At 35.3% G+C, this 23579-nt stretch overlaps 1 protein-coding gene and 1 pseudogene across 4 annotated transcripts in view; both read left to right on the top strand.

Moving 5' to 3' along the window:
• The window catches only part of NCK1 (NCK adaptor protein 1), a 76728-nt gene that overhangs the window by 29587 nt on the left and 23562 nt on the right, over positions 1-23579 (top strand). For 3 of the 4 annotated variants that reach the window (XM_038570970.1, XM_038570971.1, XM_038570972.1), the window contains one exon: positions 23299-23542. In XM_038570970.1, the coding sequence (XP_038426898.1) occupies positions 23317-23542 (226 nt within the window). In that variant the 5' untranslated portion in view covers positions 23299-23316. Of the gene's footprint in view, positions 1-8152; positions 8251-23298; positions 23543-23579 lie in introns of those variants that run through there. The other variant, XM_038570973.1, reaches the window with a different exon arrangement.
• LOC119865460 lies at positions 11636-11782 on the top strand (annotated as a pseudogene).

Below are 23579 nucleotides of genomic sequence, written 5' to 3' on the forward strand. Positions count from 1 at the left end.
ACGGATTGGGTGGCTTAAACAACAGAAATTTATTGTCTAAAAATTCTGGTTGCTGGAGTCTAAGATCAAGTTGTCTTCAGGGTTGGTTTCTTCTGAGGGCTTCTCTCTTTGACTTGTAGATGGTTGTCTTCTTCCAGTGTCTCCATATGGTCTTCCCACAGAGTATGTCTGTGTTCTGATCAACTTGTCTTATAAAATGATCCCAGTCATACTGGATTAGCCCTAATGACCTTATTTTACCTAATTACCTCTATAAAGACCTCTATCTCCAAATTATAGTCACATTATAAGGTACTAGAGGATAGGAGGTGAGTATCTGAATTTTGGAGGAGAAAAAAAAAATCAGTCCATCACATGTATTGTACCACAGTTTAAAAAATATACGTTAAAAACATGATTATAGTCAATTTTCAAGCCATTTATGTTTAATTGCCATGTAATACACTAAGGGTTAAATCAGTTAATGTGTTTACATTTGTTATATTAATTATGACATTAAATTCTTATGTTTTTTTTTATGTAGTTGGTAGTTTATACCATAATTGCTCATTTAGCAATTTTAGCAAGGTTATTACACTCCTTTTACATTAGTGGTAACATAATGGCCTCTTTATATAAAATGTAATATTCTTCACATTATAGAATGGTGATATGTTCTTAAGGTGATCTTGGTACAGCTTATTGTAAATCAAAGTAATAAGTAAAATTTTGTGATACCTGACAAAATCATATAAGGAGTAATGCCTTGTATGTATGTAAGGCATTAATTAAATAAGTTATTGAAAAGTAGAATTACAGATGATATTTTAAAAAAGATTTATGTATTTATTTTAGAGGGGAGAGGGGCAGAGGGAGAAAGAATCCAGAAGCAGACTTCTTGCTGAGCGGGGAGCCTTAAAAGGGGCTGCATCCAGGACCCTGATAGGACCTGAACTGACATCAAGAGCCAGCCACTTTTAACCAACTCTGCCCCTACAGTTGATATTTTTTGAGAGCATGTTTTCCTTGATATGCCTTTCTTTACTCTCAGGCCTTAGCTCTGTGTCTTCCTAGTCTTTAATAACTACTCAGTAAACATTTGTCAAATGAATGAATTTTGATATGCACCGGACTTTTGCTTGTATTGTATTTTGTGTTTGCTTATATTGGGGATATTTTCAAAGTGCTATTTCCAAAAGTAAATAGAATAAGATGGCATTTTATTTGACTTATTCTTTAAAAAAGGGGGGGGGGTTGATTTTTTAAGGAGTCTTTATTTCAGACTAGCCTATAATTTTTATTTTTCCCATGATGGGATTCTTACCCATGTTTCATTCTAAGAGTGTTTAACAATCAAAATTACTTGACAAGATAGTAGGGTTTAAAAATAGAGTAAAATCATCTTATGAATTGTTTTGTCTTTTTTTCATTACTTATAGCACATTGAAATTAGTTATTTGGGGATTTTTTTCCCCCTTCATTGTTTACCGAAAGATCTGTAGCCCAACCAAACTTCCGGAGTTAGTCACTTGGGTATTGTCACTCTGCTGATTTTTATCAGAAACAGGAAATTGTCAAGTTATGTGTTAAACTATAAGAGAATCTAAAATTGCATTTGTATTAGCATGAGAGATTTCTCTTTAGAATTTTTTTCACTAGCTGGTTCCTTACTTTTTCCTCAGAATATAACAACAGGCTTGCCAAAAATGGTCATATTTATCATGGCCTATATACATACAAAGGGACATGAACTGTACCTTTCCTCATAGTTTACATATCATACACAGTATCATTTGGTAAAATGATTTGACAAACTTAGTGTCATTTAATATATAGATATACCCAATGAATTTGTAAAAGGTTGGGGAAGAATAGGTGTTTTTTAGGTGTTTGGCCTGATGTTATTATTTCTCTATTTAGATTAACAGTTCTCTAGAGCTCTTAAAATACCTTTTAAAGAGTCTACAAGACCAGACTATTTTCATTATACTGAGATATTAATTTCCATTGTCACTCTGGAGTTTCCAGAGGCTATATGAATGCAATGATACTTTATAATAAGATGTCAGTATTTGAAGATCTGTAAAACTTAGTGAACGTATATTGCATGATGATACAAAACCATACGTGAGTAAACACAGGTCCATTTAAAGTGTAAGATTGAGCGGTGAATATTTTCTGCTATATATTTTAGTTTACATTCAGTAAGATTGACACTTTTTGGAGTGTGATTGAGATTTGACGCAGTTATGTAATCTCTACCACAGTCTTAATTCAGAACAATTCTTTACCCCTTCATGCTTTGTAGTCCAGAATGTCATACATAACTTTTTGAGTCTGGTTCAGTGAGATCATCATATATGGTTAATGTATGTCTGACTTTATAAGAAGCTGCTAAACTGTTACGCTTAGTAACTATATAAAACAGTAGCTTTACTGTTTTGCATCCCCACAAGCAATATATGATTTCCTGTTGCTTTGCATCCTCACTGGCACCTAGTACTGTTTGTGTTTCCTTCTCTCTCTTTTCTCCTTTACCTCTTTCCCTTCCTTTCCTTGTCCTTTTTCATTACTACCTCCCTTATCTTTTTGAGCCATTTAGTTTGCTGTGTTGTGATATCATTTTGTGGCTTTAATTTGCATTTCTCTAATGACTTATGATATTGAAGATCTTCACATATGCTTATATATCGTCATTGTACAGTATGCCCTCTTTCCAAAAGTTCATGTTATGCCACTTAAGACCCACATTAGTACAGTAATGGCCTTTTTTTTTGTAAAAGTGAAAATCCTTTTCAGATTTCTTTTGGTTGGTGAAAGCAGGTACTAATGTAGATCTTTAGTAAAAGCAAAATGATGAGACTTGAACTTTCAGAAAGCAGGAGATATACTTCATTTTATGTAATTTTGGCTTCTGAAAGGTTTCATAGGAATGCTCTACTCTCAGATAGTGGGAGAAACTTCTATCTTCTATCTTCTTTGGTGAAGTATCTGTTCAAGTATTTGACCTTTTAAAAATGTTAAATATTTAAATATTTTTGTTCTGGGACTTATCTGGGTGCAACCTGAGGCATTCTCCCTATGCCATTGGCTCTACTGGCCTGGCCTCCACAGCTTTGGGCTGGGATTCTTCTAGCTTGAAACCCAGGTGATGGCCTCTTTTGAAATGGGGGAGGCAGCGTTTTAATAATCACTGAGTCACCTTTTAGGTCCTTCTTCCCTTGTCTTGAGGAATATCTTACATTTGCAGTGGAATAATTCTATGGTTATATCCTATAAAATCTAAGAAGGCTTGAAAATCTTTCTTCATTCCTTCTTGCCTTTTTCTCGTTCTAACTGGCTGCTTCCTGCTGGAGTGGCTGATTGAATCTGATTTTCACACCCATACTAATCTCTATCAAAGGATCCCTTTCCCCTTAGAACACTCGTAGTGTTCTGTTCTGAATGTGTTTTCTTGCTTTCTCTCTCTCTCTCTCTCTTTTTTTTTTTTTGCGCTACAGCAGGCTGAGAATTTTCTGCCTTTTAAATTAATTTCCCCTTTTAACAGTTCCATCTTTAAGGTATTTTTCTTTTTCTTTTCTTTTTTTTTAAGATTTTATTTATTTATTCATGAGAGACACAGATAGAGAGAGAGGCAGAAACACAGGCAGAGGGAGAAGCAGGCTCCAGGCGGGGAGCCCGATGTGGGACTCGATCCCCGGATTCCAGGATCACACCCTGGGCCGAAGGCAGGCCAAACCGCTGAGCCACTCAGGGATCCCAAGGTATTTTTCTTTCCGTGTTTACTATAAGCATTCAAGAGAATCCAAGCCACAGTTTCAACACTTTGCTTAGAAATGGTCTCAGATAGATAGCCAGTTTCATCTTCACGAGTTCTACCCTTCCATGAAACATTAGGACGTGACTATGGTTCAGCCAAGTGTCTTGTCATAACAAGGATCACCTTTCTTTCTGTTTCCAATAACATGTACCTCATTTCTGTCTGAGGCGTCATCAGCTTGGGTTTTATTGTTGTTAAAAAAACAAAATTCAACTGAGTAAATTTAAAGATCTTACTGGCTTATTTGACAACTCATGAACTGGACAGCATCTCATCTAGCAGATAGAAAGGAGCTCCAAAGAGCTATACAGAATTAAAAGCTTTTATAGGCAGGGGCAGGAAAAGGAAGTTTGTAGCAAAGAGTGGATTATTTCAGATACAATCAACTTCCGATGGAGGACAGATGGGGTCTGTTGGATGTATTACCTCACTGGTGCTGACCAGGTAATTCCAGATGGACTGGTTAAAGGTTACATTTCTGGGAGAGCCTGAAACTGCAATTATGTCAGGTATTGAGTCTTAGTCTTAATTTTTTTTGACGTGGTGCTTAGCATGAGCAACTCCAATTTGGGCCTGATGTCTCTTTCTTAACGCTCTGTATTTTAGCCAACATTCTGTTCATGACCACTTAGGATCGAAACTGGGGCATCCAGTGGCTCAGTTGGTTAAGCATCTGACTGTGGCTCAGATCCTGATCCTGATCCTAAGATTGAGCCCCACATCAGGCTCTGTGCTCAGCAAGGAGTCTGCTTTTCCCATTCCCTCTACCCCTCCATGACTCGTGCATGCAGGTGTGTGTGTGCACTCTCTCTCTAAAATAAATAAAATAAAATAAAATAATAAAATAAAATAAAATAAAATAAAATAAATAAAATATAAAATAAAATATAAATAAAAAAATAAATAAATAAAATAAAATAAAATAAGGATTTAGGCTTTGCTTACAGCTCTCCCCTTCTGAGCCTTCAGAAGAATTTGACCTTAACAGTCTATTCATGGAAATGTAGAATTTTTCTGGCATGCACCCTAAGGTTCTACCCATTATCCATTTGAAAGCCACTCCCACATTTTTAGATATCTGTCAGAAACACAGCCTCCATTCTTGGTACCAATTTTCTGTCTTATTGTTTGGGCTGCTAAAACAAAATAGCACAGGCTGGGTGGCTTATAAACAGCAGAAACTTATTTCTCACAGGTCTGGAAGATGGAAGTCTGAGATCAGGGTGCCAGCATGGTCAGGTGAGTCCCTCCCTCCTCCATGTGCAGGCTTCTTGTATCTTCACATGGTAGAAGGGGCTAGGGATCTCTGTGGGATTTCTTTAATGAAAGTACTAATCCCATTCGTGAGAATTCCATCCTTAGGGCCTAATGAGCTCCCAAAGGCCCTACTTATAATAATTATGGTGGTTAAGATTTCAACATTAGTTTTGAGGAGACATAAACATTCAGACCATAGCAATAGTATTCTCTTGTTTTTATGTTTTGTGTTTCTTTCATTTCAGTAATTTGTCTTTTTAGTTATTCTTGCTAGAGAGTTATCAATTTTCTTGATCTTTTCAGAGAACCATCTTTTGGCTTCAGTGGTTTTTTTCTAATTTTTTTTTTAGTCTCACTGATTTCTGGTCTTTATTATGTCCTTTTTGTTTCCTTTGGGCTTGATGTGCTATTCTTCTAGTTCCTTATGGCAGAAGCTTACATTATTAGTAGTGTTTATTATTATTATTATTATTACTACTACTACTACTACTACTACTACTACTACTACTACTATTATTTTGGAGTCCAACATGGGGCTTGAACTCATGACCCTGAGATCAAGACCTGAACTGAGGTCACTGGCTGGCTCAGTGAGTGTCTGCCTTTGGCTCAGGTTGTGATTCTGGAGTCCTGGGAATGAGACCTGCATTGAGTTCCTCACAAGGAGCTCTGCCTAGGTCTCTGTGTATCTCATGAATAAATAAATAAAATCTTAAAAAGAAAAGAGAGAGACCTGAACTGAAATCAGGAGTCAGATGCTTGACTGACTGAATGACCCAGGTGCCTAGAAACTTACATTATTTTTGATTTGGGACTTGTTTTCTAACATTTTATTAATGGCAATTAATACCATGAATTTCCTTATAATAAAATACTACTTTAGGTGCATCTAACAAATTTTTATATGTTGTGTTTTCATTTTTACTTAGTTCAAAATATTTTCTAATTTCCCTCTTTGATATATGAGTTGTTTAGAAGTGTATTGTCTAATTTCCAAATACTTAGAGATTTTCTAGTTATCTTTCTAATACTCCTAGTTTAAGTCTGTCATGGTCAGAGATCATATGCTGTGCAGTATCAGTTCTTTCACATTTATTAACGTTTATTTTATGGTCCAGAATGTGATCTGTCTTGAATATTACACGTGCACTTGAAAAAGATGTCTATGCTGCTTTAGAATGTAATGTTGTATAAAGGTCAATTAGATTCATTCAGTTGGTTGATGATATTTAAATCTTCGATTTTTTTGATGCTTTTCTGCCTGTTTTATGGATTACTGAAAGTAGTTGCAATTTTCAAGAATAATGGATTTATTTACTTCTTTTCCATTCTAATCACTTTTGCTTAATGTATTTTACAACTCTATTATATATATATATTTTTTAAATTGTGATTTTGATGAATTAACCTTTTTCTCATTATCTTGTGTCTCTCTACCCAGCAGTTTTCCTTGTTCAGAAATCTACTTTCTTAGGCATTTATATAGCAACTCCAGCTTTCTTTTGATTCCTGTTTGCATGATCCTTTCCTTTTATGCCATCTATCATTATATTCAAAGTGGTTATCTGATAACACTTGAATCTTGTTTTTTAATTTCATCTGATCACCTCTGTCTTTTAATTAGTTTAAGGCCACTTATTTAATGTAATTACTGATGTATTTGAGCTTAATTATGTGTTATCTATTTCTTGTGGGTTTTTTTTTTGTTCCTCTGTTTTTTTCTTCTTTTGGATTATTAGAGTACTTTTTAGTATCCATTTTATTGTATGTACTAGTTTTTGGTTGTATTTCTTTGTCCTATTTTTTTAGTGATGGCCTTAAAGATTATAATGCACTTTATATACTAATTTTTCAAAGTATATCTAGAATTTATATTTTACCACTTAAAATAGAACATAAAACCTTACAATCATATAGGTCCCATTGCCCTCCCCACTTTATATAATTGTCATATGAATTATACATATGTGAAACCCCTGTGTTAGTATTATATTCCCTTTCAAAAGCTATGCGTGTTTTAAAGAGTTTAAGAGATGGAAAAAATATTACTGTATTCACCCAGATATATACCATTTTTTTGTTCTTCCTTCATTGCTGAAATTTCATGTTTTCCTCTGATAATTTCTTTTAGCCTTAAGACCTTTGATTACATTTCTATTAGAGGCCATCTGCTGGCAACAAAATAGCTTTAGTTTTTTCTTCACCTGAGAATGTCTTTTTTTCATTTCATTACTAAAGGATATTTTCACTGAGTATAGAATTCTGTGTTGTTGGTTGCTTGCTTTCAGCATTTTTAAGATGTGGGTCCTGTTTTCTGGTGAGAAATTCTTAGTCATTCAAATTGTCTCCTATATCAGGTTTTCTCAATCTTAGCACATTGGATTGGATAATTTGTTACTGTGGACGGCTGTCCTATTTATTGTAGGATGTTTAGCATATTCCTGCCCTCTCCTAGTAGCACCATTCTGTCCCCCTCTTTCCAGTTGTGACAATAAAAAGTGACTTCAGACATTGTTAAATATCCCCTTGGATATGAAATAATCCCCAATTAAGAACCACTGCCACATATGTAATTTGTCATTCTTTTGTGGCTTTCAAGATTTTCTTTTTAGTGGTCAGATTATGATGTACCTGGACATGGTCTGAGTTTATCCTATTTGGAGTTTGTCTTAGTTTTTTGAATCTATAAATTTAAGTCCTTTGCATACTTTTAGAAAATTTCCACCTTTTCTTCAAGTATTTTTTTCTGCACCATTACCTTTTCTTTCGGGACTCCAAAGAACGAATAGTAGTTCTTTTGATGTTGTCTCATTAGTCCTTGAAGCCCTGTTCCTTTTCAAAATATTTTCCCTACTCTGTTCTTCAGCTTGGATAATTTGTATTGATCTGTCTTCAGGTTCACCTTATCTTTCCTCTATTGTAGTGTGCTGAATAGCAACATCCAAAAAGATGTAAATATTTCTTAATCCCTGGAATTTATGAACATTACCTCACATGGCAAAAGGTGTGATTAATGGTGGTAAGGATTTTGAGAGGTTGAATTTATACTGGATTATCTGATGAGCCCCAAATTCAGTGATATGTGGCTTTATGAGGCAGGGGAAGATTTAATAGAAGAGGAAGAAGAGGCATGACCACAGAGGCAGAGTGATGTAGCCACAAGCAATGCTGACAGCCACCAGAAGCTGGACAAGGTAAAGTGTACTTTCTCCTCTAGAGTCTTCAGAGATAGTTTATATAGCCCTGTCAACACCTTTATTTCAGAATCCTTGATTGAGTCCTTGATTAATATCTGGATCTATGACAGAATTAATTTTTATTATTTTAAATCACCTGGTTTGTGGTAATTTGTCACAGCAGCCATAGGAAATTAATGCATCTATCATCTTGATTCTGCTACTCAGCCTCTCCAATGAAGTTTTTATTTCAAATATTGTGATTTTTTTAGTTATAAAATTTCCATTTGATCCTATTTAATAACTACTCCTTCTCAGATGAGATCTTTCTGTTTCTTTTGAGAGTGTTCACATTTACCTTATGGAGCATGGTCATAACAGCTGCTTTTAAGTCTTAATAATTCCAACATTTGGGTCATTTCTTGGTTGGCACCTATTGGTTATCTTTTTCTTTGACCTTTTGACCAGATTTTCCTACTTTGTATTTTGAATAATTTTAGATTGTATACTGGATATTTTAAGTATTATTTTGTGAGGCTTTGGATCCTGTTAAAATTTCTAAGAGAATTTTTATTTTGCTGTTGTTTTAGCACACATCAATCTGATTAGAGTCAAACCCATCTTTTTGCTTTTTGTGGGTAGTAGTGCCAGCATCAGTTTAATTTTCTAGATCTTTGCTGTACTGTTTGAGTCTTTGTGCTATCTCTAACAGTCAGGGATGGTCTGGAACTTGGGTGATATTTTGCTGTTATCACTTGGGTGATAGCTATTATGTACTTAAGTTTTCAATGCCTTTTTAATTGGTCTACCTGACTAGGCCATCTGGATTTGTAATTGATACTTACCCAGAGGAGAAGCAAACATCTTTATGACAAGAGGCCCTTACCCTCCTACAGGGACTGAGAGCAAGAATGAGTTGTATCTCACTGAAAGTTTACATTTTATTGATTGATTGATAGGTGGATCGATGGGAGTGTGTGTGTACAGGGCAGGCAGAGAGAGAGAAGGAATCCCAAGAAGGTTCCATCCACATCCAGCACGGAGCGTAGTTTGGGGCTTGATCCTACGACCCTGAGATCATGACCTGAGCTGAAACCAACAGTTGGACGCCTAACCAACTGAGCCACATAGGTGCCACATTGAATGTTTACATTTTAAAGAGATGGCTCTCTGTTCTGAGAAAACACTTCGAGGTGGTTGAAGATTTATATTTTAAAGGTGCAGTGGAAATATTTATAATTGCAAGCTTTCTAAAGTAACTAAGAGGGGCCTCTCGTCACCAACTTCAGGTAGAACACATAGTAAATTCTTGCAATATCAAGCTTCCTCATGCAGGAACTTTTAGGGGATGGAACTGTCATCCTTGGGATGTGGCCTTAAGCCATTAGAAATGACTAGTGTTGGGCAGCCCCGGTGGCTTAGCAATTTAGCGCCACCTTCAGCCCAGGGCGTGATCCTGGAGACCCGGGATCGATTCCCATGTCAGGCTCCCAGCATGGAGCCTGCTTCTCCCTCTGCCTGTGTCTCTGCCTCTCTCTCTTTGTATGTATGTCTCTCATGAATAAATAAAACCTTTAAAAAAAATGAAATGACTAGTGTTTTTTTAAGTCTTTTAGTGTGAGAGCATGGACAAAATCATTGATGTTAAGAGTCTGCAGTTTTTATAGGCCAAGATTGAGGCCTAGTCAAGAAGAGGACTCAGAAGAGCTTGACTAGTCAAGAAGAGAGTCTTTGTTATAGATTGCCTTCATCAGCTCTCTTCTCATGAGAGTTTTCCTCATATTTACCTATCCTCAGCAATCCCTTCCTGGTTCCTTTTACCAGAAAGGTTGGCTTCTCTTATTATGAGTTTTAGTCTTTCATGTTGTTACTCAGTTCTGGATATGGCTGTGCTTGACTTAAGGGTGAAGTGGTGAGATAGTGGGTATTTCCCCCATATTCTTTGCACCAGCTGGTTACTTTTTCTCTTCCTTTACCTGGAGGGATAGGTTTTCCCTTGGGGTCTTATTGTGTGTGCCATAGCCACCATTGTGGCAGTGGTGCAGATCCACAACTGAGGCTGGCCTTGAGACAGCACTGGGAGAGGGGGAAAAAAGAAGAAATAAAGCCTCAGAGATTTAACCCACAGTCTTCTGGCTTTCAAGAACCTTTCCACCCGTCCTTTTTGGCCAAATGAGCTTCTCTTGAGTTTTTTCCTGATGCACCCGTTATGGCACCCGTTATGTTTCCTGTTGTGCCTACCTTTGGGTCAAAGCCAGAAAATAAAGCAGAAGGGGGGGTGGGAACCAAAAGGAAATTTATTGTTGATGTATTGTTTTTTTTTTTCAGATTGATTTCCCTTTGTAGTCTGCCTGATATTATTTTTCAGAGTCAGGAACTGATTCTTTGTATTTTTTTCTGGAGATTTTAGTTGTAATTAGTTGGAGAGAGAAGCTGCTTATACCCATTTTCCCTGGAATTAAAAATATTTAGGCCGATGAATTTTAATATAACTGAGTGTAGTTTCAGATTCCACATAACAAACGAGTATTTAAGAAACTCTACCACTTGTCAAGTTTTAGTGTAGTACCAATAAAGAATATCCACAAATATCTGTGAAGACTCTTAAAAGTACTCTTCTTTTTCCAACTACATATCTGTGTAACACCAAGTTTTCTTTTCAACCAGAACAGTATGTTGCGGTACATTAAAAGCAGAAACAGAAGAGTCTATTAAGTCAGACATTAAAAAGATTCGCAAAAATATAAAATAACACCACTCTTTTCACTGATATTTTTGTTTGGGAAATATTTTTTTTAAATATTTTATTTATTTATACATGAGAGACACAGAGAGAGGCAGAGAGAGAGAGGCAGAGACCGGGGAAGCAGGCTCCATGCAAGGAGCTTGATATGGGACTCTATCCCAGGACTCCGGGATCACGGCCCAAGCCCGAAGCAGACGCTCAACCACTGAACCATCCAGGCGTTGCGTCTCAAGGAAACGAGAATTTTCATTAAAATGTTCTGTATTAAGATGCCTAGGTGGCTCAGCGGTTGAGCATCTGCCTTTGGCTCAGGGCATGATCCTGGAGTCCCAGGATCTAGTTGCATGTCATACTCCCTGCATGGAGTCTCTCATGAATAAATAAATAAAATCTTAAAAAAAAATGTTCTGTATTGGATTAAGTACCATATTTAGTTGAATTTAAAAATAACATTTTCTCACTTTTAATTCCCAATGTGGTAAATTTTGATCGATGCAATCAACATAAACAAAACCATTTTGAGTCTTCATTAATTTTAAGTATGTAAAGGGGTTTTGAGACTAAATAGTTTAAGAATTGCTAATTTAGTAGGTAGTTGGTTTCCATGCATTTATAACTTTATACTCTCATTTTCTGGTCTTTACAAGGCAGCATGGTACTACACATTGTTAGAGGTTGGAGTTGAGGGTACTGGCTGGCTGATGAACTCAGTGTAGGTATTGTGCTACATGAGAGACAAGACTTTAATACCACAGGAGTCTCTGGCCCAATGAGTGGAGTTTGATGGTAATTCTTGCTACAAGTATTTAAAGGGGGGGGGCAACGTGGGAATCAAAAGTACATCAACTTGTACAGTTATCATGATGAGCACTGAGTAATGTATAGAACTGTTGAATCACTATATTGTATACCTGAAACTAATGTAACGCTATCTACTGGAATTAAAATTTTTTAAAAAGTGTATGAACCTTGAGGAGGTCAAAAGAACATGCATTTGTCTTCCAGTTTCCACCACTTATTTTCTAAAGGTTAAAAGCCATTTAACTTCTTTGTATCCTGTTTTGTAAAGTGAGGATTATACTTCAAAGGATTATTGTAAGGGAAATGTTAGGTTAAATACCTGACTTATCTACATTCGATAAACATTCCTTGGTGTAGAGTTACATATTTTTAACAACTCCCAACCTTTGTGAAAGGGTATAAAAACCTCTGATTGTAAGCCAGTAGGTGTTCTCCAATTTAGTCTACTGATCCCTTTCTAATAATAAAGAATGATCATTTATTGCAGATCTCTAGAATAGTAAATTCTGTATTGTCTGTAGTGACATTGAAGTAATTGAGTTCTTTAATGTCAATTTAGTCCTATTCTTGTAACAACCAGATCAGGAAAGTCCAGGAGTATGATCAGCAAATGTGTATATATAGGTCTAGTTTGGGAATGAGATTGGAGGTGAAGTTGAAAAACAAAATGAGATCAGGAAATTAACCCAGGAAGAAAAGGCAAGCAGGATGTGAGTACTATAAACAGTGACTGATGTCAGTTCCAGGGTCCATGATAATTTGTATTATCAGAGCAAGGCAGGCAATCAGTGGGGATCAAAATAGGCAGTTGAGATTCTATCAAGGAAAGCCGATACTTGATGTCAGGCAGGAATTGGACACTGGTTAGTAAAGGCTCCTGGGTTCAAGTGCCATGTATATGGACACAGACCAAAGGACAGGAACCCAGTTCCTGAAAGTAAGAGTAGGGGCCTAGAAGATCCAAGTATAAATATCATGAATGTAGTTGGAAACATGGAGCTGAACCTTTTTTATTTTTTTAAGATTTTATTTATTTATTCACGACACAGAGAGAGAGAGAGAGAGAGAGAGAGAGAGAGAGGCAGAGACACAGGCAGAGGGAGAAGCAGGCTCCATGCAGGGAATCCAACGTGGGACTCGATCCCTGGTCCCCAGGATCATGCCCTAGGCTGAAGGTAGCACCAAACCGCTGAACCACCAGGGCTGCCCTGAGCTGAAGCTTTTGTAGGAGAATATAGAATGTTAAGTGACCAGCTTTACAACCAGGCCTCTTGGCTGGATCAAAGAAGAGTGGAGTCATACCATATTCAGTAATATAATTTGAACTAAATTTGGCTAAAAGAGATCAAGAGGGAAATGTTTCAACCCATCTTCTCTTAGTTTTGCTTCAGAGTAGGCATGAGATCAGAGTAAGCACGAAATAGGAAACATTACTTTGTTTTCTCATTTGGCCTCAGTTGCTGTCCCTCTTGTAGTGAAAGCAGGTCCTATCACTATTTCTTGTGTTTAAAGATAGTTTTCCCTATTATCTGGACTCTAAAATCACATTAGCTCTTTTATCTGCTACTTAACTGAAGAAATGGTCATCAAAGGAAAGTTAACTTATTAGTGTTTTTTTGTTTTATTTTTGTATGTTTTTGTTTCTTGTGCGTTTTTTCTTTATATTCTAATTGTTTAGGTTTTAGTCGTGATTCTACAATAAAACAGATTTACTTTATACCCTTATTTCTCGTTTCTTTTTCTTCATACTTTCTCCATGTTTCCTCACCCCTACTTTGTGTTTTGGCTGCCAATTCCTATTGTTCTGTAGCTTTCAGTTTTTTCTTTTTATGGTACACTTTTAAAAAATAGAGTAGGGACGCCTGGGTGGCTCAGCAGTGGTTAAACGTCTGCCTCTGGCTCAGGGCGTGATCCTGGGGTCCTGGGATTGAGTCCCACATCAGGCTCCCGGTGTGGAGCCTGCTTCTCCCTTTGCCTATGCTTTTGCCTCTCTCTCTCTCTGTGTCTCTCATGAATAAATAAATAAAATCTTTAAAAAATAATAGAGTAATATGTAATTATTTGTAAAATATTCAAAGCATACATATCTGTGGAGTATGAACCAATAAGCTTTACCAATCTTCCCATTCACTTAGGCCATCGCTTTTATAATTTGATGTATATCCTCCTAGAACTTTTTAATACATGTACAAACATATATAATGGGAGTTTTTAAAAAAATAGAATTATAATCCTATTGTTTTGGAATTTGCATTTTTGCTTAATATTTATTGACCATTTTACCCTGCCACTCTTGGTGTACATTTTATTCCTTATTTTTCACAGTTAATAGCAATGCCATAGCAAACATTCTTATGACTTTGGATACTTGCATTACTTTTTTCTTGTGTGTAGATTGCTGACTCAAAGAAATATGCACTTAAAATTTTGGCAAGTGTTGTCAAATTCTTCAAAAATTTTATTTTTAAAAAATGTTTGTTTGTTTGTTTATTTATTTATTTATTTATTTATTTATTTGTTTATTTGGGGCTGGGGCATGAGTGGAAGAAGAGGAAGAGTCAGACTTCTCACTGAGCAGGAAGCCCATGTGGAGCTCCATCCCAGGACCCTGGGGTCATGATGCTCAACCAACTGAGCCACCCCCATTGCCCCTTCTTAAAAACTTTTATACCTAAAATATAATAACCAAGTTAAAAAGACCCATGACTGGAAACAATTTATATCAAAGACAAAGGGCAAATATTCCTACTATATAAAGTGTTTCTAAAAATTGGAAAAGAAAAAAAAGCTATACCTTGAGAAAATGGGCAAAAGATGTAAACAAGTAGTCCACACAGAAAAACAAAAGTAAATCCTTTAAATTTGGGAAAAGTTGCTTAATTTCACTGTAATGGAGAAATATAAATAAAAACTGCTTGAAATGCCCCTCACTTTTTTTTTTTTTTGTAAGATTTTATTTATCCATTCGTGAGAGACACAGAGAGGCAGAGACACAGGCAGAGAGAGAAGCAGTCTTCCCACAGGGAGCCCGATGTGGGACTTGATCCTGGGACCCCGGTACCACACCCTGAGATGAAGGCAGACATTCAACCACTGAGCCACCCAGGTGTCCCTGAAATGCCATTTCTTACCTATCTGGCAAAAAATCCAAAATCCACAGTTTGTTGGTGATACTGTGAGGAAATAATCACTCCCATAGATTGTGGAGAATACAAAAGGAAAAAGAACCTATGGTGGGGCAGCCCCGGTGGCTCAGTGGTTTACCACCGCCTTCAGTCCAGGGTGTGATCCTGGAGACCTGGGATTGAGTCCCACGTTGGGCTCCCTGCATGGAGCCTGCTCCTCCCTCTGCCTGTGTCTCTGCCTCTCTCTCTCTCTCTCTCTCTCTCTCTCTCATAAATAAATAAAATCTTTTTAAAAAAAAAAAAAAAAAAAGAACCTATGGATAGGGAATTTGACACTATCTCCCAAAATTATGTAAACCTTAAGCTTCAATTCAGCATTCTTACTTCTATGACTAACCCAAAAGTACCCTAACAGAAAAACAAATGACATGTGTATTAGACTTCATTGCAGCACTATTTAATATCAGAAGGCTGGAAACAACTCCTTGTCCATCAGTAAGATCTAGTTGAGGAAACTGAGATACTTCTATACTGATGAAGTACTGTGTAATACTTAGAAAAGAACTTTGATACTGCTTTGGAATGGTGTTCAGGATATATTGTTAAACTGAAAAAAGTAAGGTTCAGACAGTCCATAGTGTGCCCCTCCCTTTGTGTGTATACATGTTGTGAGGGGACATGAAAATTAGAATTTCCAATTTACATATGTTTTCTCTTATATATTCAAACAATAGAAAGATAAACCAAAACCAATAAAAAATGGTTATCCCATAGGGAAAAGGAGACACAAGAGAGAAAAGGTGAATATGGAAGCAGAACTCTGAATGTACCTTATTTGGTTGTTATACTTTTAGAACCATCTAAATGCTTTATATAATAATGAATTAAAATTAAATTCTAAGGGTACCTGGCTGGCTCATTCAGAAAACCTGCAACTCTTGAACTTGGAGTCGTGAAGTCAGCATTGGGTATAGAGGTAACCTGTATAAATAAATAAACTTTAAAAATAACTAAATTTTTAAAAGGAAAACTAAAGTGTTCTCTAAAAAATGGAAACAAATGAACTCTGCCGTTTATCTAGTTGGTGTTCTAACCACACAGAAGCATCTATTTTGCCTTTCTTGTAGAGCCTGTGTATTAGTGTAATCATTCATTTTAAATATCAGCCAGACATAGGGTGCCTCCTGTATTATGGCAATAAGTAGTTCTCAGGAATTATCTGTGAACTATTCTTGCATCAGCAACAACAAAAGAACCTGGGTTGGGGGGATGGGGCAATAAAGTTTCTAGATAAAATTATCAATTTACAGGAGATAGAGGAGATAAAGGAACACCATGAACATGCACCTCAATCAAATCCACAATGTAGGGATCCCTGGGTGGCGCAGCGGTTTGGCGCCTGCCTTTGGCCCAGGGTGCGATCCTAGAGACCCGGGATCGAATCCCACATCGGGCTCCCGGTGCATGGAGCCTGCTTCTCCCTCTGTCTGTGTCTCTGCCTCTCTCTCTCTGTGACTATCATAAATAATTTAAAAAAAAAAAAAAAAAAGGAACTAGACTGCCTTAAAAAAAAAAAAAAAAAAATCCACAATGTAGGGAGTACTACAGGTCAAATGAAGCCGAGTCCTTTGATAAATCATGTGGAAATAGTGGGGAAAGAGAACTGTTATATAGACGAAGGAGATAGGAAACATTAACTAAAGAGTAATGTATAGACTTAGTTTAGATCCTGGCTCAAACCAACTATAAAAGACTATTTAAATATACTTAGTAAAACTTGAACATTAGTATTGGATAAAAGGAAAGAATTGTTGCAGGTGCTCTTAGCCTTAATGAAGAAGCACTTACATTTTTAACAGTACAAGTTTTTTTTTAAAAAATATGTTGATAACTGAATTTCTGTATACTTTATTTGCCATGTCATGCATTTTTATGCATTTAAAACCTTATTCTTACTTGGGGTTATAGGTTTTACCAGACTTCTTTTTGCTATGAGGTGGGGGGCCCATGACAAAAAAGGTAAAAGAGCACTTGATTCATTGCTAACTTTTGTGGGTTATGTGTTCTTAACTATCAGGATTTGTAGGTGAAATCCTAGGATCCCAACACCATCACCAATAATTGGGGGGATAGATGAACTGCAAAGGCAGAATACTGATAATTTAAGTTAGGTGATACATATGGGGTTCATTATACTATTCCTTACTTTGTATGTGTTGAAAATTTACATAATTAAAAACTTAAGCTGTATATCAATTTTTAATTATAATGCCAGTAATGTAGTGGAAGGCATATCTTGTACATTCTGGGGAGCATTAAATCAACTTGGTTTTTTTTGTTTGTTTTCTGTTTTTTACAATACTTTTGGACTGTCCCTTCTCTTACATAATTGCTCTTTGTCCTTTGCCAATTTTTAAACTTAGTCTCTTTGTTTTTTGGTGTTGGCAGTGGGTACGATAATGGCTCCCCTAAAGATGTACAAATCCTAATGTCCAGAATCTGTGAATGTCACCTTACGTAAAGAGAATTTGCATATGTTAAGGATTTTGAAATGGGGAGATTATCTTAGATTATTGTTGTGGGCTACTGTAAATTATAAAGGTCCTTATGAGAGGGAGGCAGAAGAGGGTTCAAGTAAGGGAAACAGATGTGAGGATCACACTGAAGGTCAGAGTGGTGCAGTCATGAGCCAAGGAATGCAGGCAGCATCTAGAAGATGGAAATGACAAAGTAGATTTTCCCCTACAGCCACCAGAAGGAGCACAACTGCTGACACTTTGATTTTAGCCCCCAAGATCCATTTCATACCTCTAACCTTCAGAGCTATTAGATAATTTGTATTAAGTCACTAACTTTGTGATAATTTGTTAACAGCAGCAGTAGGTACTAATGTCCTTTGCTGTATAAAAGTTAAAACATTTTTCATTTTATGGTTTCTTACACTGAAATCATGGTATTAAAAGACTTCCTTACATTAGGAATGTGAAAATATTATTTCTATATTTTATTTTTTGTTTTGCTTTTTTATCTTTAATCAATGTATTTTAAATTTTTAATTTTGAGATACAGATCCACGTGCAGTCATAAGAAATCTTACAATTTACTGAACGATTCAGTAGCTCCTTTACTTAGTTTCTCCCAGTGATGACATTTGGGAAAAGTATAGTACAGTACAACAACCAGAATATTATATTTATACAGTCAAGATACAGAATATTTTCATCACCACAAGAATTGATGTTGCCCTTTTATAACCATACCTACTCCCCTCCAACTCCTACTCCTTCCTTAATCCCAGGTAACCAAAATCATTTTGTCATCTCAAGAATGTCATATAAACGGAGTTACACAGTGTATAAACTTTGGGATTGGTGTTTTGTTTTTGATTATTTTGTTTTTTTTTTTTTTTTGTCAGCATAATTCCTTGGAGATACATTCAGGTTATTGCATCTATTTATTATTTTTTCCCTTTTTATTGCTAAATGGTATTCCTTGGTATGGAGTATATGTACCATAATATGTTTAACCATTCTCTTGTTGAAGGACACCTGAGTGGTTTACCATTTTTGGTTATCACAGATAAAGTGTCTATCAACATTTATGTAAAAGTTTTTGTGTGAATAGAAGTCTTCATTTCTCTGCAATAAATGCCAGGCGTACAGTTGCTTGGTATGGTAGAGAAGCTACCAAACTGTTTTTTTTTGTTTTGTTTTTTTTCAGAGCATCTGTGTCATTTAACATATTCTCATCAGCAGCGCATGAGTGATCCAGTTTCAAAATAATCTTTATCAGCATTTGGTATTGTTACTCTTTTATTTTAGCCATTCTAATAGGTGTTTAGTGACATTTCACTATGGTTTTATTATTTTATTTTTTACTTTTTTTTCACCATGGTTTTGATTTGCATTTTCTTAATAGCTAATGATGATGAACATCTTTTTTTGTGCTTGCCATCTGTATATCTTCTTCAGTGAATATCTCTTCATGTCTTTTGCTCATTTTCTAACTGAATTTATTTTTCTACTGTTGAGCTTTTCCAAGAGTTTTAGATCTTGCTTTTGGTGTCAAGTCTAAGAACTCTTTGCCTAGCTGTATCCTGAAGAATTTCCCCTATATATTTTTCTTAAAGTTTCATAGTTTTACATTTAAGGTTGTTATTCATGTTGAATATGTTTGTATGAGGTATGAGATTAGGTCTTGTACTTTTTTGCTGGCGCAGGAGCTTTTGATGTCCTTTTGCTTTAGCAACATTTCTTGAGAAAGCTTCCCTCACCCCCATTGAATTACTTTTTGTACCTTGATCAAAACCACTTGGGCTTATTTGTGTGGGTCTGTTTTTGGGTTCTCTTTCTTTTCTATTAATATACTTGTCTATTTCTTTGCTGATACCATACATCTTGCCTACTCTAGCTATATAATGAGCTTTCCGCCCGTTTATTTTGACTTTAAAACATTTTAGCTAGTTTAGTTATTTTACCTTTCCACCTAAATTATAGAATAATATTGTCTATATATACAAAAACTTTTGCTAGGACTTTGGTAAGAATTATGTAAACCTGTGTATCAATTTGGGAAAAAATAGCATCCTTACAGTGTTGGAGTCTTACATTTCAGTAGCACTTTTATTTAGATCTTCTTTAATTGCTTTCATCTGCATTTTGTAGTTTTCAACATACAGTCTCCATGTTTTGTTAGCCTCGCACCTCTTTCATTTTTTTTTTTTAGTAATTATAAATGGTCTTGCATTTTATTTTAAAGATTTTATTTATTCGTGAGAGACAGAGAGAGAGAGTTAGAGAGAGAAGCAGGCTCCATGCAGGGAGCCCGACATGGGACTCGGGACTTGATCCCAGGTCCCCAGGATCATACCCTGGGCCGAAGGCGGCGCTAAACCGCTGAGCCACCTGGGCTGCCCTGGTATTGCATTTTTAATTTGCTGTCATGTGTTCATAGACAGCATCTAGAAATACAACTGATTTTGCCTGTTGATCTTGTGTCCTGCGACTTTGCTAAATTCACTAGTTGGTTAGTACTGGGAGAGTTTTTGGGTTGTTTTTTGGGATTTTTTTGTTTGTTTGTTTGTTTTGTAGCTTTTAGAATTGTTTCTGTAATCAGTCATGTCATCTGCAGATAAGGAGAGTTTTATTTCTTTTCTGATCTATGTGCAGTTTATATCCTTTTCTTGCCTTGCTGAACTGGCTAAAACTTGTAGCGCTTTGTTGAGTAAGGATAGTGAGAGCGGATATCTGCCTTGTTCAGGATTGTAGGAGGAAGGCATCTGTCTTTCACCATTAAGTATGTTGTTAGCTATAGGGTTTTTGTAGGTCCTATTTATCAGGTTGAGGAAGTTCCCTTTTATTTCTGTTTTTCTGACAACTTTATCATGGGTGTTGAATTTTGTCAGATGCTTTTTCTGCATTGAGTAATAAACTCGTATGATTTTTCTTAGCTTGTTAATGTGCTGAATTATACTGATAAATTTTTGAATGTTGAACCAACTTTGCGTCCCTAGAAAAATCCTACTTGGTCATGGAGTATTAATTCTTATCATATACTGCTGAATTCTATTTGCTAATATTTTGTTAAAAATTTTTGCATCTATATTAATGAGGGATATTGTTTGGTAGTTTCCTGTTTTTATACTATTGTCTAGTTGGGACGTCAGGTAATATCAGTTTTGAAGATAAATTGGGAAATATTTCCCCTCTACTATTTTCTAGAAAGGATTATGTAGAATTGGTGTAAATTATTTAAATAATAAAATAATAATAATAATAATTCTTTAAACAATAAATTTAATTAATTAAATTTAAATTAAATTTAAATTTTTTGGGGGTAGAGTTTTTAAGTTATGAATTTAATTTCCTGAATAGATTAGGGCTATTCAAATTATTTCATATTGAGTGTGTTTCGGTAATTTGTATTTTTTGAAGAATTGGTCCATTTCCTCTAAGTTGTCAAATTTATGTGTGTAGATTTGTTTGTAGCATTCCCTTACTATCCTTTTGATGGGAAGGAGCAGCTTTGACTAACTCAAATACAGTTTAGAAACTAGAGTCAATCCCCAGTAATCACATGGCTAGTGCAATAATAGTAAGGTGGTAACTAGAAGGATAATTGGCATATTGTTAGGAAACTAGAAAGTTCTAGGTACACAACCTAATGTCATGTCAACTCTAATTTTCTATAGAATGTCATTTGTTGGTTTTACATGATTATTCTTCTAGATAAATTTTAAAGTCAGTTTGTCAAGTTTCAAAATTAATTCCATTGGGGCCCAGGATTAAATTTTATTTAATTTGTAGATTTTATTTAATTTGTGCAGGTTCCCACAGGGAAGGAATTAGAATCAGTCTGCAAATATGCTTGAAAAAAAAACCCTCTCTGCCTTCTATTGCCTCAGAAGGCCTATCACTCATTGTTGAAAATTTTTTGCATCATGTGCTAGTAATTAATTAGACTTGGTTACAACTTTTTATTTGCAAGTAATTTTAAACAGAAAGGTTACAAGGATACAAACTGATTTTTCTGGTTTCTCTGTTCATTGTTTTTTGAATACCACATCATTCTCCTATTTTAGCATTATTAATTATTCACTGCTGTACATATTAGAGTCATTCTTTCAGAAGAATGTGCAGTAGGTTTTGAGGCCTTGTAGTGCCCCACCCCCCCCAAAGGCATCTGCGTTTTAAACGCAAACGTTATCTACACTTGAATGCTATTGGATGTTGAATTCAAGATTAAAATGCATTTCTTGGGATGCCTTCAGCTCAGTCAGTTAATCTTTTGCCTTTAGCTCAGGTCATGATCCCAGGGTCCTGGGATCGAGTCCTGAATCTGGCTCCTTGCTCCTTGCTCAGTGGGGAATCTGATTCTCCCTCTGCCCCTCCTCTTGCTTGTGCTCTCTTTTTAACATTAAAAAAAAAAAAAAAAAAAAACTTAAAATGCATTTCTTTGAGGATATTGAACACCTTGCTTTGTTGTTGAGAAAAGAGAATGCTATTCAATATCCAAAACTAAAAGCTGAATTTATTTGCTTGGTAAGCCAGAGGTAACTGTTTATGTAAAATAATTTCTGAAGAAAGCAGGGATCTCATCTAATAAATACAGGAATGAGTTAGATTTGTAGTTTTCCTTTCTTTGTTCTGAAAGTTTGTATAAATTGGAATTACTTGTTTTTTGGATTTTAATAGAACTTTCCTGTAAAACCATATCCTAATGTTCATTATGGGAAGATTTCTTAAATGACTGATTAAATGTTAGTACTTTTTTAATTTTTATTTTTCTATGAATTTGTACATTTCAGCTCATATTTATTGATAAAGTTGTTTGTAATATTGCCAGGTATTTTGAATGTGTGCAGAATTCTAATCATGACTCCCTTTTCATTCCTGATATTTGGGTGTGCTTTTTCCTTTGTTGCCAGAACTATGTCCATTTTGTTAGTCATAATAAAGAACTACCTTTTTGTTCTGTTGAGCCTTTCTTCTGTATCATTTCTTTCTGTTTAATGAAACTCTACTCTTATTTGTATTATTTCATTTTTTCTGCTTTATATTCTACTTTTCTACCTGTTTAAGACACACTCAGTTCATTATAACTTACTTTAAGGTTTTCTTATTTTTCTGCTGTAACTATTTACAACTAGAATCTCTTATACTCCTTTTGCTGTATCCCACAAGTTTGGTTATATATAGTCTTTTTATTATTTGACTCCTCTACATATTTTCACAATTCTATTATAATTTCTTCTTTGATACATGAAGTTTTTAAAAAGCTTTTTGTAATGATTGGCAGAATATGGTTGTAGGATACCAAGTACATGAAAGTTATTGAGACTTTTTCTCTATTGCTTAATGTTTGATAATTTTCACATATGTTTCATTTATATTCTTTTGGAAGTAATATTTGTATATGTTTATTAGATCAGACTTAATGGTTTTGATGTCAGTTCTTATTGAGCTTTAATAATTTTTTTGTCTCCTTGATTTATTACTGAGATAAGTATGTTAAAAATTGTCCACTGTGACAATGGATTTGTCCAAAAAAATTTTTTTTTTGTGGTTCTGTCAGTCCATTTTGGAACTATGTTAATAGACAGAGGTTTGGCTGTTATGTATATTTAATAAAGCCTTCTATTGTGTAGTGAAATTCTTTATTACTGATAATGGTTTGCCTTAATGGTTTGTCCTTTTTGTGTGTTATTAATATAGCTACACCATGTTTGTCTTAATTAGTATTTGATTAGTTTTAGTATTGCCTGTTTTTTTGTTTTTGTTTTTTCATATTTTTTCTTTCAACCTTTTAGTTCTCTTAGGTTTTTACACGTATCTTTTTTGAAAAGTATGTAGACTACTATTAAACCTTGTAAAAATATTGTATATGTTATTACAGTGCTGAAGCTGCTGAAAGATGGCAGAAGAAGTGGTAGTAGTAGCCAAATTTGATTATGTGGCCCAACAAGAACAAGAGCTGGACATCAAGAAGAATGAGAGATTATGGCTTCTAGATGACTCTAAATCCTGGTGGCGAGTTCGAAACTCCATGAATAAAACAGGTTTTGTGCCTTCTAACTATGTGGAGAGGAAAAACAGTGCTCGGAAAGCATCTATTGTAAAAAACCTAAAGGATACCTTAGGTAAGTTATTTTTGTGTTAAAACACCAACAATACTTT

Source organism: Canis lupus, chromosome 23, assembly GCF_011100685.1.
Source record: "Canis lupus familiaris isolate Mischka breed German Shepherd chromosome 23, alternate assembly UU_Cfam_GSD_1.0, whole genome shotgun sequence".
NCBI lineage: Eukaryota > Metazoa > Chordata > Mammalia > Carnivora > Canidae > Canis > Canis lupus.